This window comes from Acanthochromis polyacanthus, chromosome 5 (assembly GCF_021347895.1).
Source record: "Acanthochromis polyacanthus isolate Apoly-LR-REF ecotype Palm Island chromosome 5, KAUST_Apoly_ChrSc, whole genome shotgun sequence".
NCBI classification, from domain to species: domain Eukaryota; kingdom Metazoa; phylum Chordata; class Actinopteri; family Pomacentridae; genus Acanthochromis; species Acanthochromis polyacanthus.
The window spans coordinates 37110507-37128247 of record NC_067117.1 but is presented as its reverse complement, the minus strand read 5'-3'; the positions used below and the strand labels follow the sequence as shown (position 1 = coordinate 37128247).

The window sequence follows — 17741 nt, the reverse complement described above, 5'->3', positions numbered from 1 at the left end:
TGTGAGAATAAGTGACATAGAAGTCAAATACATTCTTTGTCATTACTTGCAGTTGTGGTGAAGAAAGCAGAGGGGTTCTGATTCCTGAAAAGGCACAACTGTGCATTTATTTCCAGTTTCCAAATGCCTTAAGAACATGTAAAGCAGCACATCACGATGCAACAGAGTGATGTCTGACAATGACTAAAGTACCCTAAAACCACATGCTGTTGTAAAAGTCAGTTCTAACCCGTAAAACTTGACAAACAAAACTTCATAAAAACAGCAGTTGAAAAAAACAAATCATCACATTACAACTCAAGTGAATTATTAAACAGGAAAGAGCATTAAAAGGGGGCAGGCCTGTTTTGAACAATCTAGGCACAAAATAAAAGAGTTGTGTATTTAGTGTGTTTGTTTGTTTTACACATTCAAATAATTGCTTCAACATACTTGATAACCATTATCTCAACAGGTAAAACTAAATGTCCAAAAGTCCCTTCAAAAACAAAACAGCCAGCTAGAGCTGCAAATTACAATAATTAGCAAATCATAAGCAAATGATTAATCAATTAGTTGTTTGGTTCAAAATAACAGAAAACAGTGTAAATGTTGATTGTCTTTGTGTGTCCAAAAATAAAAAAATATGTCCTCAAATTTGTTTATTCACTTTACTGTAACAAAGCACAACTCACAGCTAAGAAACTCAACAGAATTTTGACATTTAACAAATTTTTTTTTAACAAATAATTTCTCAAAAGAGCTGACTCATGGATAGCGGATAGAAAATACTCAAAAGATCTCAACAGCACATCCGATGCACCTATCAATCATTGTCATTCTATGTCTTGGTGCCCCACAAGATGAACCAACTGAAACTATGCTAAAGTTGAAGGAGCTCTCAGAAGCCAGTATATTGTCCATTTCAGTACGTAGTTCGGGGTAGACAGTACATGTCCATGGCAGCTCCAGAACCGGCCCACAGGTATGTGCTACTGGTCGTCGTGCCAGTCCAACTGTTGGTGTGAACAGGACCTCGATCTTGTTAACACAGATAATATCTGACCCTGTGAGAAACCTTAACAGCCTTCTGAGTCCTGTATCATCCAGACCCCTGATGTACTGCTGCAGAAAACGAAAGCTCTGGTTCTCTGCTTGAGTTGTTGGAGATGCATCCAACAATTTCAAAAACTTTCTTGTTGTTGGCTTTTTATCCTCATACATTCTTAAGACATCTTGTGGACTCACAAATGCATCTTTTAAGAACTGACCCGCGATCAATGACATTTTTTCTGCTGCGTATCTTGGCTTTTGGATTAGCTGCTTGTGTGCCACTTTCAGAAAGATACCTTTCAAATTTGTTTGTGTTGGAAGCACTGTTACATCCAAGCGGTCCAAAAGATCAAATAGTTCATCCCTGTCCTCACCTACAAGATCTTCTGTTAAGGCGGTGGTTATCAGATCCCTATCTGACTGACTTATGAACCGAAGAAGACTTTCGTAGAGCATTCCATCTGTGACTGCACCCTCACCAAAAATTAGTGCCACAGTGAAAACAGGGGCAAGACGACATCGATAGTACCCGTGGTCTTTGAAGCCTTTCAGCAGAATTCAGCCGATGGATTTCCATACTTCTTCCTGCCATTTAGGAGACAGCAATGGAACCCTTAGGTCCTCTCCTTCTGCTGTGTGCTCCATGAACTCTTCCCAAAATGCAGCATACACATCTCTTGAGACACCGTCTGCATCGGCTCCTTTTTCATCAATGTTAGTGTATTTCAGAGGGTGTTTGAGGAGTCTTGCATCTTTGCACTGGCTGATCATCTCCTCCAGCAGGTTAACCCTATGAAGTTTTATGGTGATAGTGATGACTTCCTATGATGCTGTAGAGGTGCTTGCTGCATCACTTACAAATGCTGCCTCCGGAGGATTGTCTGCTGTGGATGTTGGAGGAAGAGTGCTGAATGTGATGACTGGCTCGTTATCTACAAACTGCAGATCTGGATCATGTATCAACGTGTCGTCCAGTTGACTATCTGTAGGATCTCCAAGGGAAGGCCCAAACACCACCTCAGCATCTGAAAATAAATCAGTATCACCCTCATTCAAATCTGTTGACAGAATGACAACTGTTTGTGTAACATAATCATCCTCTTCATGTTTGTCTACCAGTTGTACATCATCTTCCTCATCGTTTTTATTATCATCCTCATTCGGCAGGCTCTTGGTGCACAGGTAAAACCTCAACATTCCCATTTTTAGCACCGTATACAGTAGGGTGGTCCTTATTTGGAAATTTTGGAAATTTTATCGTCTGACCCCCTAAAATGCTCCAATCAACTAAAAAACGGGACTTGCAAAGTTATAGAAGAATACATTAATATTTAGAGATTGCTCAGTAGCCCAGAAGTTTTCTTCATTGATGCTATTGGGTTGGTGTATACTACGGAGTGGATCAAATTCTCTTCAATGTCTTCATAGTCAGTGGTGTAGTGGTTAGCACTTTTGCCTTGCAGCAAGAAGGTCCCGGTTCAAATCCCGGGGTGGGCCTGGGATCTTTCTGCATGGAGTTTGCATGTTCTCCCTGTGCATGCATGGGTTTTCTCGGGGTACTCCGGCTTCCTCCCACAGTCCAAAAATGCACTATTCTGAATTGTCCGTAGGTGTGAATGTGAGAGTGATTGTTTGTCTGTGTATGTGGCCCTGCGTGGCCCTAGTGAGGATAAAGCGGTGTATAGAGAATGGATGGATGGATGTCTTCATAGTTCCCTATCATTGATAACTGGACACTCAGCATAGAAAATGGAGGCGGCATAGCTCAGTGGGTGGAGTGGGTTGCAAGACGGCCGGTTCAATCCTCGGCCCGTCCTGCTCATGTCGAGGTGTCCCTGAGCAAGACACCTAACCCCTAATTGCTCCTGATGGGTCGTGGTTAGCGCCTTGCATGGCAGCTTCCGCCATCAGTGTGTGAATGGCTGAATGTGACGTATCATGTAAAGCCTTGCAGGTATAGTAAAGCGCTATATAAATACAGACCATTTACCATTTAACATAGAAAAAGCTTTCAATTGCAAAGACGGCATCAAAAAACACTAGGAGTTCAAGAAGAATGTATTTATTATCAGCCAAAAATGATATTTTTTCAAAAGAACAGGTATTAGGCTACTTTTTGCACAGACACTTGGAACAAAAAGAACCCATCAGAACAGCTGCAACTCTCACAGTAGAGAAGGTGGAGGGATACTGGAACAGAGCCAGAATACCTACTCGTCATAATCAAGACATGATCAAGAAGGTTGAAAAACTGTATTTTATTGAAGTAAAATGTATTTTGTAGTAATACATTTTTTCAAAGTTGCTGAAAATTAGATGATTTATAATTTATGACCTATTGACCTTCCCGGGAGAATGGCCTGTTCAATCTATGTTATTTTACATATTCACTCCAGCTGCCTCGTATAACAGCCGTATATACAAAAGTTTAGGGGCTTTGAGCAACTTGTAAATATGTATAGATTTTTGTTAAACTTTGCGATAAATATTTTTTGATCATATGAAAGATAATTGAGGGGTCAGAGTAAAACATTTCAAACTTTTATTTTTTTCTAATAAATAAGAACCACCCTAGTATACAGTTCCCCAACTGTGACGTTGTCATCCAATACAGCTTCCTCCTGAAAGTCTAAAATGTCGTGGCTGCATGCCTCAAATCTTCCAAATTTGCTTCTTCCATTTGGGAAGAAAAGGTCTTTGGAATATTGTAATATATCTACTTTTTTGGAATCTTTGGGCACATCAAGTGTTCTTGTTCCCCCTCACTGCATGAAAGGGGGGATTTTCGATAGTTAACAGCACTGAAAATTTCCGTGGAATTTCAAATTAACGGCAATAAACAGCAGTTTTCAGGAAGCACAAAAACTACTGAGAATTGTCAGGAATTGAGATGGACGGCTGATCTCCAAGGGGGGGAACTTTTCAGTTTCACTGAAAATGCTGTGAGCTATATAAATGCAAATCAGACTGATGGGTGTGTGTCTGTGGTGGGAGGGTTGATGGGTGTGGAGGGTGTAAGGTAGGGGGTTGGGGGTGGGGTTGACTTTTCACACTTGAACTGGTTTTTAGAGAAAAAGGACCCTACACAAACAAAACTATACAGTATATACTTTATTTGAATCAGGGTTCATACAGCTTTTACAAAAGTAAAATCAAAGCGCATCACAGGCACTTAACACTGTCAAAATCCTACATCTCAAACTCCATGCAGAGCAGCATGACTATAGTCACCTTTTCTCTTGTGTTGCTTAACTGTACAGTGGATGTGTTCACCACACATCTGCCAGCAATGCCCTCAACAGGAATTTGAACATTAACATTTTGATAACTTAAGTGGGATTTTATTAACTCAATCATGCCAGATGGAATAGCCTTCACAATAGTAACAAATTCTCTGTATTTGACTGGAAAGGCTTTAGCCTTTAGGAAGTTTTCATAGCTATAAAGACTTCCATTATCATCAAATAAGGATGTCACAAAGATTATGTCCCTCCCAATCCAGCTTTCATTATATACAGTTTTGTTTTTAATAGTAATTTGCCCATTGTGCCAAAGTATTTCTTTATGTGGAGAAAAGTTGTTAACATAACACAATTTCCAAGAAAGTAATGCCTGCTGATAATACTTTGAGAGTTTCAGTGGCAATTTAGAAACTGAGAAGTTGCAGCTCATTAGAAAATTTAAGCCTCCAACTTTTTTAAATACATTGTGTGGAATAAAATTCCAGAGTGATTGTGGTAGCTCCAAACATTTTTTAAGCCAGGTAAATCTGAAGGTAGAATTTAAGTGAAAAAGCTTTTAAATTTCTAAACCTCCTTCTGCTGCCTGGAGAAGTCTTTTTTTTTTTTTGTGACTGTGGCCACACAAAGCAGGCCTGGAGAAATCTGCTACTTTCAGAAATGCTGCGTCACGGATGTCATCACGTTAGAGTTGCTCGTCCAATCACACGCGTCGTCTCGCAAGAACCGCGCAATAAACGAACGGACAAAGAAGTGGTCTTTGTTACGCGGGCTTCTACAATGGCGGCCCGGTATCGCCAGTCTCACTACAGGCTCCTCATATGGAACAGCCTGGACATGACCGACTGGTTTCAGTCAGACCCGCGACAGACACTGAAAAGAAACTGTTGAGCGTTATCAGCCGGCTGTCTGCCAGAGAGCACCGCTGGAGGAGAAGCTGGAGCACAGGCTGGAGCGGTGTCTGAGCTGCAGGAGAGGATGTCCGCCATGGAAGCCCAAATAAACACTTTCTCCAGTGAGAGGGCGGCGAGGAAATTCAGCGGAAAAGAGGAGAGCACAGTCCTAAAATTGTGGTAAGGATATATTCCATTTGTAGGATATTTTTATTGAGTTTTGGTACAATTTTCTGAATTAGTAACGTAAGCAGTGATATGTCGTCCTCCATCTTCTCCAAGCTAATAACGGCTTCATTTTACCGTTTTCCAGCCGCTTGTAAAACCCATTACTCTGCGCAGGAATTTCCGCTATAGTCAACCCGACATGGTGGATCAGGCGGAGGCGATTAAGTCATTTGCCCAGAGTCGGCAGAGAAGAAAGAGAGTAAGAGATATTACTTTGATTCATTTGATTACAGTTTCATTCGTGGGAGTGTGTGTTTTATATAAAATGTGGTTAGAATAGTATTGCTGGTCTCTATGATATTATTTTTCTGTTACATTAGTAAATGTATTGATTTCTTGTACTGATTGTGTTCACAGCTGCTGGATGCCAGGAAGACGGTCCTTGCTCCAGACAAAGAGGAGTTCTGGAATGGCATCACAGCGGACATGATGTCGGATGAAGAGGACGGCAGTGTAGATGGCGTACATGGATGGATTGTGTGGCCTCCATCCTTCCGCAGCCAGGAGCTTTCTAACTTGTGTGCTGCCCTACAGGCCAGGCTGGAAGCTGATGGAAGGTACACAACTCTTCAGCACAGACATTTTTACAATGGACAGCCGTCTGAAAGACTGAAGCCATTGAAATACGAGGAAACATTTTATTCCAGAGCTGATGCCTGAGACCAGCCCGGAGTGACAGATCAACTATGTTTTAGTTTTTGTTTTGAAATGTATATATTTTTTTGAAACTTTGAACAATTCTATTTCCTTTTTTTCCTTTTAATTTTTTTTGTATTTTTTTTTAAAGAACAGCTTATTTTAATTTTGATTTCGGATTACTGAAACTGTAGACTGTTCAATAAAGCGCTTGTTTTTCAACATGTCTCAAAATGTCATTTTTTAGCCCATTGGTTAACAATGACAAGTATGCAGGTTAACTAAGTAGACACTTTACATGGCCCATATTTATTAATGCCTTATTAAAATATTATTAATAATAAGCATTATTATTATTGTGTGTGAGGGGGGATGAGGAGGTGGGGGAATGGGGGGGGGGGGGGGGATTTCATGGCCCAGGGACCAATAGCAACAGATCTTTCAACCAATCATGACATAGTTTTTTTCTGTTGCCATGTCTTGTTTCATCCAATCAGTGACCCAAGTCACGCTAGACAGGAAGGCTGGATGCTAATTAGTTTTCACACCTCTGCCATGCCCCAGATGCGACGTCTCACTCCCCCCAACCCTTGCCCCCAGGTGCGACGTCACTCCCCCCCTTTCCCCACACACCCACCTCCCACCCCACAAATCCATTCCGTTTTAGGGCGTTCTCAGCCCGTTCTGAGTGGTTGTTCACACCCTGAGAACAGCCAAGAACTGTGGAGAACTAGGTAGGTTTTCCGGAATTCACAGGGTCGATAATCTAGCTTTTCATGCAGTGCCTCCTTTGCGTTTTCTTACTTGTTTGCTGTCATGAATCCACCCCAGCTCCACTTTTCTGGTCTTTTTTTCAGCCCATCGGTGTTTTTTGCATAAATTCTTTGCTTAGCAGCAGATGCCCCCTCATTTTCTTCCTCATGATTATTATTATCATCATCCGCATCAATGCCCATCTTTTTCTTCAGTTTTTCAAAAAGTGAAAGTTTCTTTGATTCTTTTCCACCTTTACTTGCACCTTTGTTTTCCATAATGAAGCGTCTTGCCGCTATCCTATCTCCATATGTTGGGATGTAGGAAGCTAGAGTGTCATCATCCATAAATTCAATGACTGTGGCATCAATCTGTCAAGACAGACATTGGTATATTTAGTCATGGAAAATACAGAAAACACGTGCAACATCCTCCCATCACACATGTGCATGCCCAGGCTGACACATGCAGGCATAAACAGACACATGCACAATAGCATACACTCTAAAGCAAACAAATAGGTGGTGGTGATTAAATGTTTTTCAAGTGTCTCACCAAATCTAATCACAGATCACAGATCATTATATCCAATACTCTTCAGGATAACTTAATCCTGTCAACTGTAAACTGAGCCACAGGGACAGAAAATTCAGACTTTCCATTAAGTATAGTACATTTGACATGACACAAGAAGGTCCTCTGTGGTTGAGTAATATAATACTAAGGTCAAAATGAGATGATGACTTTAAATATGACCAAAAGCACCTTGTTGCTCAAAATTTGCGGCATACAACAATAATAAACAGTGAAGGTGTTGTTGCATGAGGTGTGCTGTTCGTGTTTGTGTGTTTATTTATATTGTAGCGGCTGTGGGGGCCGCTGGGGGCGCTGCAGCGAGTGACTGTGTTCCAGGTGGGGGGACAGCTAGGCATCATGGGAAGTTATGTGTTCTTTGGGATTGTTTTATGGGGTTATTTGTGTGTTCGAGATGTTCTTTTACTACTGGTTGCTTTTAGTTGTCCCAATTCTACGTTCTGAGTTCATTTTGTGTGTTCATTGTTTTCACGTTGTACTGTGACTCAGGGGGGTTGTTGGGGGAGTGATCTCAGCCTGCGAGCCGGTACAGTGGGTGTGAGTTCCTGAGTGCTTATTGTGGTGGTGACAATAAAGCCAGGTGTATTAACTGCAAGATCTCTTGTCATTCCTGCCTTAAGTCGCCGCTCAGCGCTACAATATGCATGTATTAAGTAAATCATTTAAAGGACAAAGGATATTAATTTCCCCGGGGGGGGGGCGGAACGAAGTTTCGGATTACATCCTCCAGACTCTTTAAAGCGAGCACGTGAGGTGCAATAGCAGATAAACAAACTTTCTGTGACTCAATGGACTGATTAAAGGAATGGATTATTCTCTTTCATATGATAAACGGCCAATGAACTTTCATTGTAGTTCTTGTCACAGATGACGGACACAGGTCGACTCTCAAACCGGTGTTTGGGTGACAAGAGAAAGCGAAGCGCCAAATAAACACCCGTTTGAGAGCCAACCTGTGTTTGTATATGGACCTGTCTCCATCTGTGTACAGAGCTACAGAGAGAGAGAGAGAGATGGAGAGAGTAGTGTAGACATGATACAAAAATTTTCAGTGGTCTTTAAGCCTGACTAAATGAACAATATTACAGATTGAATGAACTATACAGACTGATTACTGAGTCTCCAGCATCCGGGAGAGGTCAGTTCCTCTCCATTACATGTTAAATTAAGTTGTGTCCCCATTCAAAGGGGAGTACAATAGTGTAGCCGAGGGTTCCTGTTGCGCCTATACTTATGAAGCTATAAAATAAAGAAACACGGAGGCTCCGTTGGTGCTGAACAGACGGCTCCACAGTTTATTGCCGCACACCTACAACACACACTCCGCTGCAACACAGCCAACCACACTTCCGCTTCTGGTCTTTCACAATATGAGGCACAGATAGGTTATGCACTGCTTCTCAATGTTAACTCAAATAACCTTATGAAATAGCTTAGATACCTCCCGTCCTCCAAAAAGAAACGTCCTCGTTTTTTAAACACCATCAGCATGAATGCCATACACAAACATATGACAGAGAATATCAGCATCACATGACTGCACAGTCAGTAAGTATGCCCCCACAACTCCTAATTGTACACCAGACATTGCTGATACACAGGGTATAGTACACAGGCACACCATATGCAGTAAAACAAGGGAGAAACAGGGAGAAAATGTTAATATGAAAAACATGGATATGATATGAACAATATGAACTGTCATCCCTTGAGTATCTGTCAGTCAATCATATAAGACAAAGTCCTTGAAACAAACTGGCTGCCTCACAGGCCTTCCAGGACGAGACACAGTCTGATTCGCCCTGCCGACAGCTGAGTCACTCCCAACCTCTGTGCCGCCTGCAGAGCGTGGTTCCTTGACCACATGCCCACCATGTGGCGATCCCCCATCCTGCAGCGGGAGAGGATGATCGGGAGAAGCCGAGTGGCCACCTGAAGACCCTGCAGACAGTGGCAGTGTGTACGGCTTCAGCCTATCGTAATGGACCACCTGCACTGGCCCGTCAGAGTCCCAAGGATCACCAATACAATAAGTGAGCCCAGGTTCTCCTAGGGAATCCAGCGCGGCTAGGACCCTGAAGGGTCCCCTCCAGTGGGGAGCCAGCTTCATACGGTCATCTGTAGGATTATGAAGCCACACCAGATCCCCCTCAACATACGGCCGGTGACGGGCTGCCCCATAATAGCACTGTTTCTGGTCCTCATGTGCAGTGGCCCCACACTGCCTGGCACCACTAAAAGCAGTCTCCAGCTTTCCTGCCAGAGAAGCCACAAAGTCAGCATGAGAAAAAGGAATGTCCAGGGGCACTGCTTGAGATGGTACCAACACATCCACTGGTACACGTGCCTCCCATTCATGAGTCAAATAGTGAGGAGTGTAGCTGGTGGAGGCATGAACAGATGTATTATAGGCGAAAGCCACATGCTTCAGGTAGTTGTCCCATTCACCACCACAGGCCAGCAACGACTTGGCCAGCTGGTCGATGAGGATCCGGTTAAAGCGCTCAACCATCCCATCCGATTTGGGATTGTATGGTGTGGTCCGTGTTTTCTTGATTTTCAAAAGCCGACACAGTCTCTGAACAATCTCAGCTTCGAACTGCCGGCCTTGGTCGCTGTGAATCGTTTCTGGAATGCCATGTACCAGAACATAATCCTCAAACAGACACTGTGCAACCGACTGGGCTGTTTGGGTTGACAGAGCATACAGATTCACAAACTTGGTAAAGTAATCTTCCACCACTAACACATATCTGTTACCCTTCGAAGTCATTGGAAGTTCAAGAATGTCAGCAGCCACCCTTTGAAATGGATGAGTCACGAGGGACCCCCCCATCGGTGCTCGATGTTTAGGTACCGGGGCTCGGTGGGTCTGACAGGGCACACACTGTTCACACCAATGTTGGATGTCCTTGAACATAGAGGGCCAGTAACATGTTTGTCGCGCACACTCCCATACCCGTTCTGCTGAGAAATGTGCTGAAGCTGGGCCCCCATGAAGGTGCTGCAGCACATCAGGAACAAGCGCGGAGGGCACAACCACTTGACAATGGTCATCCCCCGTAAGGGAGGACTTCACTGACCGACAGAGCACCCCATTCACAACAGACAGATGAGGATACTCTGTCCACAATTTCCTAAGCTCCCGGGAGCTGCCTCTCATCTGCATGCGAGGAGGCCGGGACCCATTCCTCACAACCCAATCAAGCACTTTAGCGATGTCTGGGTCAGCCTGCTGTAGTTCCCTAAGTTCAGTCCCATCATGTGAAAGTGCAGACACGCAAAACAAGTCATTCCACCCCCTGTCCATGTCCATTTGCTGCCCCCCAGTCACGAGGTTCAGGGCCTGGGGTTCCGTAGCAGAAAGCTGCAATGACAAAGCACCTGTTTGGGGGACACTTGACTCCCTCTCCACCCCTACGGCATTCACCTCGATGATAGATGCCCTGGAGGCATGATTTACCATAGAAGGCTTGGGGGTCTGAGGCCGCCGGGAGAGAGCTTCAGCATTAGTATGCTGTCATCTATCTTTGTGTTGGATGACCCAGTTGAAAGGGTCCAGTTCCAAAATCCATCTCGCTCTTTTGCCTGTGGGATCCTTGTCCACAGACATGCCACGGAGGCCTAACAGCGGCTTATGATCTGTTATTATGGTGAACACAGCTGACCCTATATAGTGCCTGAACTGGAGCACATCCCACACCACAGCCCACAGCTCCCGATTGAACATGGACCATCGCCTTTCTGTGGGAGTAAGCGCCTGACTGGCATAAACTACCACTCTCTCCAGTCCATCCCTGTCCTGAGCTAAAACAGCCCCCACTGCTTCCATGGAGGCATCTGTGTACACTTTAAAGGGAGCATTGAAGTCAGACATAGTGACGACCGGGGCAGACGAGAGCACCCCTTTAAGGTACTCAAAGGCTGCGTCACACTCAGCAGTCCACAGGAAGGGCGTGTCTTTACATGTAAGACGGTGCAGGGGAGCCGCACGCTGGGCAAAGTCCTTAACAAAATGCCTATAATAAGAGCAAAGGCCTACAAAAGCTCTCACCTCAGTTGGGTTCTGGGGCGTGGGCCAGTTTTTGACTTTGTCTGTGTTTCAAGGGTCAAGCTGCAGACTGTGGTGTGAAACCACATGCCCCAGGAAAACAACATGATCTCAGACCAGATGGCACTTCTTAGAGTTGAGCCTGAGGTCTGCCACCTGGATCCTGCTGAAAACTTCACACAGACTGGAGAGATGGTCTTCAAAGGTGGGGCTATATATCAGTACATCATCGAGGTATACCAAACACACCTGCCATGGAAGCCCTCTAAGCACGAGCTCCATCATGCGCTGAAACATTGCAGGTGAGTTGGTGAGGCCCATGGGCATTGACCGCCACTGATATAGGCCCCTGCCTGTTGTGAAGGCCGTTTTCTCCCTGTCTTCCTCAGCGACCTCAACCTGCCAGTAGCTATTGGAGAAATGCAATGTGCTAAACCACAGGGATCCTGCTAAGGCATCCAAGGTATCATCCACCCTGGGAAGGGGGTGGCAGTCTTTCACTGTTATGCTGTTTAAGCGACGATAGTCAATACAGAACCTCCACTCGCCATTGTTTTTCGTTACCAGAACGACAGGTGAGGCCCATGGGCTGCAGCTTTCCTCAATTACCCCATCAGCCAGTAGATCCGCCACTTGCCTGTCTATCTCCTCTCTCTTCTCCGGTGAGGTGCGGTAGGCACGCTGTCGTGGGGGGGGGGTGACCAGCAGTTTTGATGCGGTGTTTGATGAGGGTGCATTTGCCAGTCACCCCTTTGGATGTGCTGAATATCTCCTCATGCTCCTCCAGTAAGGCAGCCAATTGCGCCTTCTGCTGCTGACTAGCCGGGGACTCCTCCAGTGACACAACAGGACCATCAGTGGACAAAATGGTAGAGACAGTCTTAGTTGGGACCTGGGGGAGTGCCACAAGCTCAGGCTCATCCACAGAGAAACACTCCCCAAGGTGCATGCCTTCTCTCAATATAATGTCCTGGTCGGTTGGATTTAAAACACGAGCTGTTGTAGCCCCGTGTTTCACCGATGTCACTGTGTGAGCCACTACACACTCTGTTCCACTCTGGAGGTAGGGTGATAAGTAGCCCACAAACTCAGGGAGTTGGTCAACGTGCCAGGCTGGGGACATATTCACCGGCACCAGCATCTCACCGAGGGGGGCAGTGTCACCATAGTGGCCATGGAAACATTACAACACTCGGGTATCAAGTTCTCCCCACTCAAAAGGTGACTAACGGTGTCCCATAGCTGCATGCGGCCATGGGCATAATCCAGAAGGGCGTGATTAGCAACAGGAAAGTCCAAGCCCAGCAGTGCTGCTTGTGTAGAGTCCCGAAGTACAAAGAAAACATGCTGCCAGGTCTCATTACCTAGATGAAGAGTTGCTGTTATCGTGCCCAATATTTTGAGCATCTGGCCATTCACAGCACGGGCATCAATGAGGTCCGCATTTAGGGGTCGCTTGCGCAGTGCCGGGACAGTCATGTGAAAGTCAGCACTGATGAACGACTCTGTTGATCCTGAATCCACCAGTATGTTGATTTCAGTCCCTTCGATGCTTCCCCTCACATATGAGGTCTGCTGCTGCTTGATCCTGTCCAGTGTCCGTGTCTTACTTGTGAAGGGGACAAACATTTCTTCCCCAACAGGGCCCATGGAATCTGTAGCTGGTGTCTTTGCCGCAACATCAGGTACATATCTTTTCCCAGCTGGCTGGCCGGGTCCTCCCTCCTGGGGGAGAGAAAACGTACCCCTCGACGCCTGGCGGTTTCTTCATTAAAGGAGCCGTTGACAGGTCTAGGGCTTCGCCAATTGGGAGACCCCACACGGCTGTAGTCAGACACCTGGTACTCCTGTCTTTCCCCGGGTCCTCCCTCTGGTCCACGGTCACGCCAGCCGCTGTCGGGGGAACGTCCTCTCTGTTCATTACGTGCTCGGCATGAATTGCAGCCTTGCTCTCCACAGGTACACTGACACTGACCTCCCCGGGGAGGCATTCTCCCTTCCTCTTTCCAACCACTGGACCTTAGTTGATTATTTTCCTCCGTCATTCATCTCATTTCCATCCTCATTTCTCTCATGTCTTCTGCAAGTCTGTCCATAGCCCTGTACACCCCACCTCCATCAGATATGGCTGCGGCAGTATGAAGCTGGCGTACATAGGGGCTTACATAGTCCATCTTTAGCGTCTTTCGAGCCATCTCACAATGACCAGCAATAACCAGAGCCTCCTCCAAATCAGTGGCACCCTGCTCGTGACATTTAGTTCTCAGAGCCGGGTCAAGTCCAGCAAGAAATCTGCGAAACTTTTCCTCTTTCTGAGCGATGTCACCATAGCCTGGGAATGCTTCTTGAACTAGTTTGCTTATTTCTGCTGCGTACACTTCCAAACTCTCACCTGGGGCACGGAGTCGGGCAGCAAGATTTGCTCTGAAACAGTCCAGAAAATGTCTTTGTCCAAAAGCCTCCTGCAATCTTTTATTCACAGCAGAGTAGTCAGCCTGGACAGCTGCTGGAAGGCTATCCCACAACAGAAAAGCAGCCTTGGAAAGTCGTATCAGCAAAATCCGGACCAGTTCAGAATCATAGTCTCCTCCATTGCCTCCCACCAGTGCTCTCACTGCCACTTCATACTGACGGGCCCAGCAGAGGAAACTCTGCTTTTCATGTCCAGCGAAGGGCGGTGGGAGTTCAATCCTAATGTTGCTGGCACAAAGTCTCTCCCCGCGGTGCTCAGTGTAGCTCAGCAGGTCCTCATCGTGCTTCCACATGATGTGAGTGTTCATCTTTTATTCTTTAATGTTTATGTTTTCGTTCAACCTCTCTACACTACTGCGTGAGGACACAGGCGAAGTTCCCGGGCGGCACACGGCGCGAACTCGCATTCTGTCCACACTGTAAAAGTTAAGCTAAGCGCGAGTTAGCAGTGGCTAACTTCTACTAACTATCTTAAACTTCAGCAAACTTATCTTCCGGCGGGCCGTAAAAGCTGGGACACATCATCCCACCACTGCCACCAATGTAGCCGAGGGTTCCTGTTGCGCCTATACTTATGAAGCTATAAAATAAAGAAACATGGAGGCTCCGTTGGTGCTGAGCAGACGGCTCCACAGTTTATTGCCGCACAACTACAACACACACTCCGCTGCAATGCAGCCAACCACACTTCCGCTTCTGGTCTTTCACAATAAGAGACACAGATAGGTTATGCACTGCTTCTCAATGTTAACTCAAATAACCTTATAAAATAGCTTACAATAGTCTACCTGAAGTTAGTATGAACCTGGGAATGACCTCCGCTCGCGGACAATTGATTAAACGTCATAAATTCTGTTAATTTATTGTATCCTGCTCATTATGACAGTCCCGTCGTCTCCTCGTCCATTGCCTGATGATTAACAGTCCCGTGAGTTACCTGGGATGGCTGGTTAGCAAAGTTAGCTAACTTACATTGACCTCACACAACGCTGAATGACATTTGAAGGCAGGGTATACCTATTCTTACTTTGAAAGTATTGAAAAAACACTTACATGATCTTGTACCATCCGTGAGAGGTACCGGTCGGGTACACCACGCTTCCGTAAAAAACTCTCCAGTCGGACTGCGTCTTGGGCCATGGTCTCCTGCACACTGCATCGCTTCCCTGTTAATCAGGTCCTCATCACATTATTAGCTGTGTTTTTTCACATTTTTACAATATAATTATCACGTTTTTACAATATAAATTATCACGTTTTTACAATATAATTATCATGTTTTTACAATATAAATAATCACGTTTTTACAATATAATTATCACGTTTTTACAATATAGTTATCACGTTTTTACACTATAAATGATCAATTTTTATTTATGTAGAGTGGCAGCAATACGCTTCCGTACATTTCAAATTTCAGTTTTAACTCTAAATTGGTTTGGTGTCAGGATGCATAACTTCAAATAAGTGATAATGTTACTCTGTCTGTTGGATGTGTAATTAGACAGTTTGTTGCAAACATGTTGGGCACAATTACTTAATAAGTTGGTTATGTAGTGGTGGATGTGTATCTGTGAGCTTGTTTTTCTGCCAGCAATGGAATAATGCTATTTTAAAATCACTGATTTGAATGTAATTGCTGGCCACAAACCTTGTGAATTACAACAGTTGTTGTTGCTGATGAATTAATATTTATTGGGCTGCTCTCAAGAATTTTCATTCAAAATGCCTGAATGAGTTATTGAATGAATGACTGACCTGCCGTCATATGCTTTGCTCATGCCATCCTTCAGCTGTCTACATTCATAATTTTACAATATGCGACATATTCTAATTGTTTTAGTTTTGCCAGATCATGTTAGTGGGTGCTCACAGAGATGCCATATAATCATTAAAGTAGTGCTCTTCAAAGATATGGCATATCGATTATATCTGTTTGATTCAGATGTCTAGTATAACAGTATAGTACGGTGGCCGAGACCCGCCATCGCTGCAAATAAAACAAACGCTGCAAATAAAAAGAAACGCTGCTGCAAATAAAAAAGAAACGCTGCAAATAAAAAGAAACACAGCTGCAAATAAAAAAGAAACGCTGCAAATAAAAAGAAACACCGTTGCAAATAAAAGAAACACTGCAAACAAAAAGAAACGCCGCTGCAAATAAAAAAGAAACGCTGCAAATAAAAAGCCACAACGGAAGTGGATTACTGGGGATTATTTTTGCCGATACACCGGTGTGAGAAGAAGAAGACGAAGAAGTAGAAACAAGAACAGGAGTACGACTTGGAAAACGAACGAGAAAGTAAGTGAAAATGTTAGTGTTTAATGTCACTACGTCTAATTTTTAATGTGTTATCTGGTTAGGCCATGTAGCCCCAGGTTTGAAGGTTTGAAGTTGAACTGGAGGATGCCGGTGTGTTGTTAGCCGTCAGTTGTTTCCACCCGGATGTGTTTTCGTTCCGGACTCATTCATTCTGTCCGCTCGGGCGGACGGGTGCCGGCGACAAAGGATGGTTCGCCCGGGGCGCAAATCTAGCCATGACCGAATCTGTGTGTTTTTCTGGGGTAGACACTGTTCTGGAGTGAGAGCGTGCAGTGGAACATGTTACTGTGTTTTGCTGCATATTGGAGTAAAGTTACCAAACTCGATTGTCCTCTCGTTAGCCGAAGCTAACAACACACCGGCATCCTCCAGTTCAACTTCAAACCGGGAGGTACCAAGATGGCGAACCATTAAGTTCGATTGGTAAAAGCTCCGACAAAAACTGCAGACTTTTGTTGTTTTAAACTTACTTTTATCCACCTGAACTGCAACAATGGACTCAAATAAGGTTATTAAAGCTGCAAAATTGAACCCGCCGATTTCACCGAAACCCAAATCACTGCCACAGCTTATGGAAGACGATCATAACTACTCTGCAAATGAGGTGGCTAACGCTAATGCTATGCTAGCTAAACGTGATCCGCCAACCCCAACAAAAGCGCCGGCTGAAAAGAAAATAAAGCCAAGTGTGGAGCAAGGTAATGAACAAGTGTCTAATAATGCAATTTTTGACGCTATAATGGAGCTAAGCAAAAGAGTGTCTGGCATTGAGAGAAGGCTTGATGATATTGGAGAACAGAACCGTCAAAACACAGCCATGATTGCAAATTTGACTAAAGCTGTACAGTTCAATTCAGAGGAGCTGGAGGATACCAAAAAGAAAGTTTCGGAGATGGAAAGAAAAAATGAACTTTTGGTGAAAGAAAACGAAGTACTCAAAGAAAAAGTGACTGGTCTGGAAAGATACAACATGAAATGGTGTCTGCGAGTGAGGGGGGTAAAGGAGAAAAATGACGAAAATCTCAGAGACACCATTATCCCTCTACTGCAAAAAATAGTCCCGGAGATGGCAACAAAAATGGATTCTGCTGTGGATGTGGTGCACAGGCTTGGAAAAAAAGAAGACAAACGCACAAGACAAATCATCATCCTGTTTTCCATAAGACACGTGAAGGAAGAGGTGTGGAGAAGAACAAAAAGATCGCCAGTCTGCCAAGCTGAAGGAATCTCTTTTGCGGAGATGCTGCCACGAGAAGATTTGGAATCACGTCAACGTCAGTGGCTGGTGGTTGACCAAGCAAGAAGAGCTGGAAAAAAGGCTTACTTCAGAGGCCAATATGCATACATTGAGGGGGTTCGTGTGAAAGACAATGGATAATCCAAAAATCAAGAAGTTGTTACTTCGGTGGAGAAACAGTGAGCAGTTTTGGAGCTACTCATCTATTCAGTTAGTAGTACAGTTACAGTACACTAAAACCAAAACTTTCTAAAACTTTCTATTTTTATTTCTTTCCTTGAAT

General features: G+C 44.5%; 2 protein-coding genes across 7 annotated transcripts in view; both read left to right on the top strand.

Annotated features, from left to right (window-relative positions):
- Nucleotides 1-17741, top strand: part of nav1b (neuron navigator 1b) — a 121968-nt gene that overhangs the window by 43263 nt on the left and 60964 nt on the right. The window lies entirely within an intron of this gene.
- On the top strand, nucleotides 4055-6250 carry LOC127533936 (uncharacterized protein C14orf93-like). 2 transcript variants are annotated; one of them, XM_051948099.1, is made up of 3 exons: nucleotides 4055-5344; nucleotides 5507-5591; nucleotides 5750-6250. In XM_051948099.1, the coding sequence occupies exons 1-3, from the start codon at nucleotides 5250-5252 to the stop codon at nucleotides 6050-6052; spliced, it is 483 nt and encodes a 160-aa protein (XP_051804059.1). In that variant the 5' UTR covers nucleotides 4055-5249; the 3' UTR covers nucleotides 6053-6250. The 2 variants fall into 2 exon arrangements, 1 of the variants encoding a protein (XP_051804059.1); XR_007941830.1 differs by having other exon boundaries at nucleotides 4056-5344; nucleotides 5478-5591.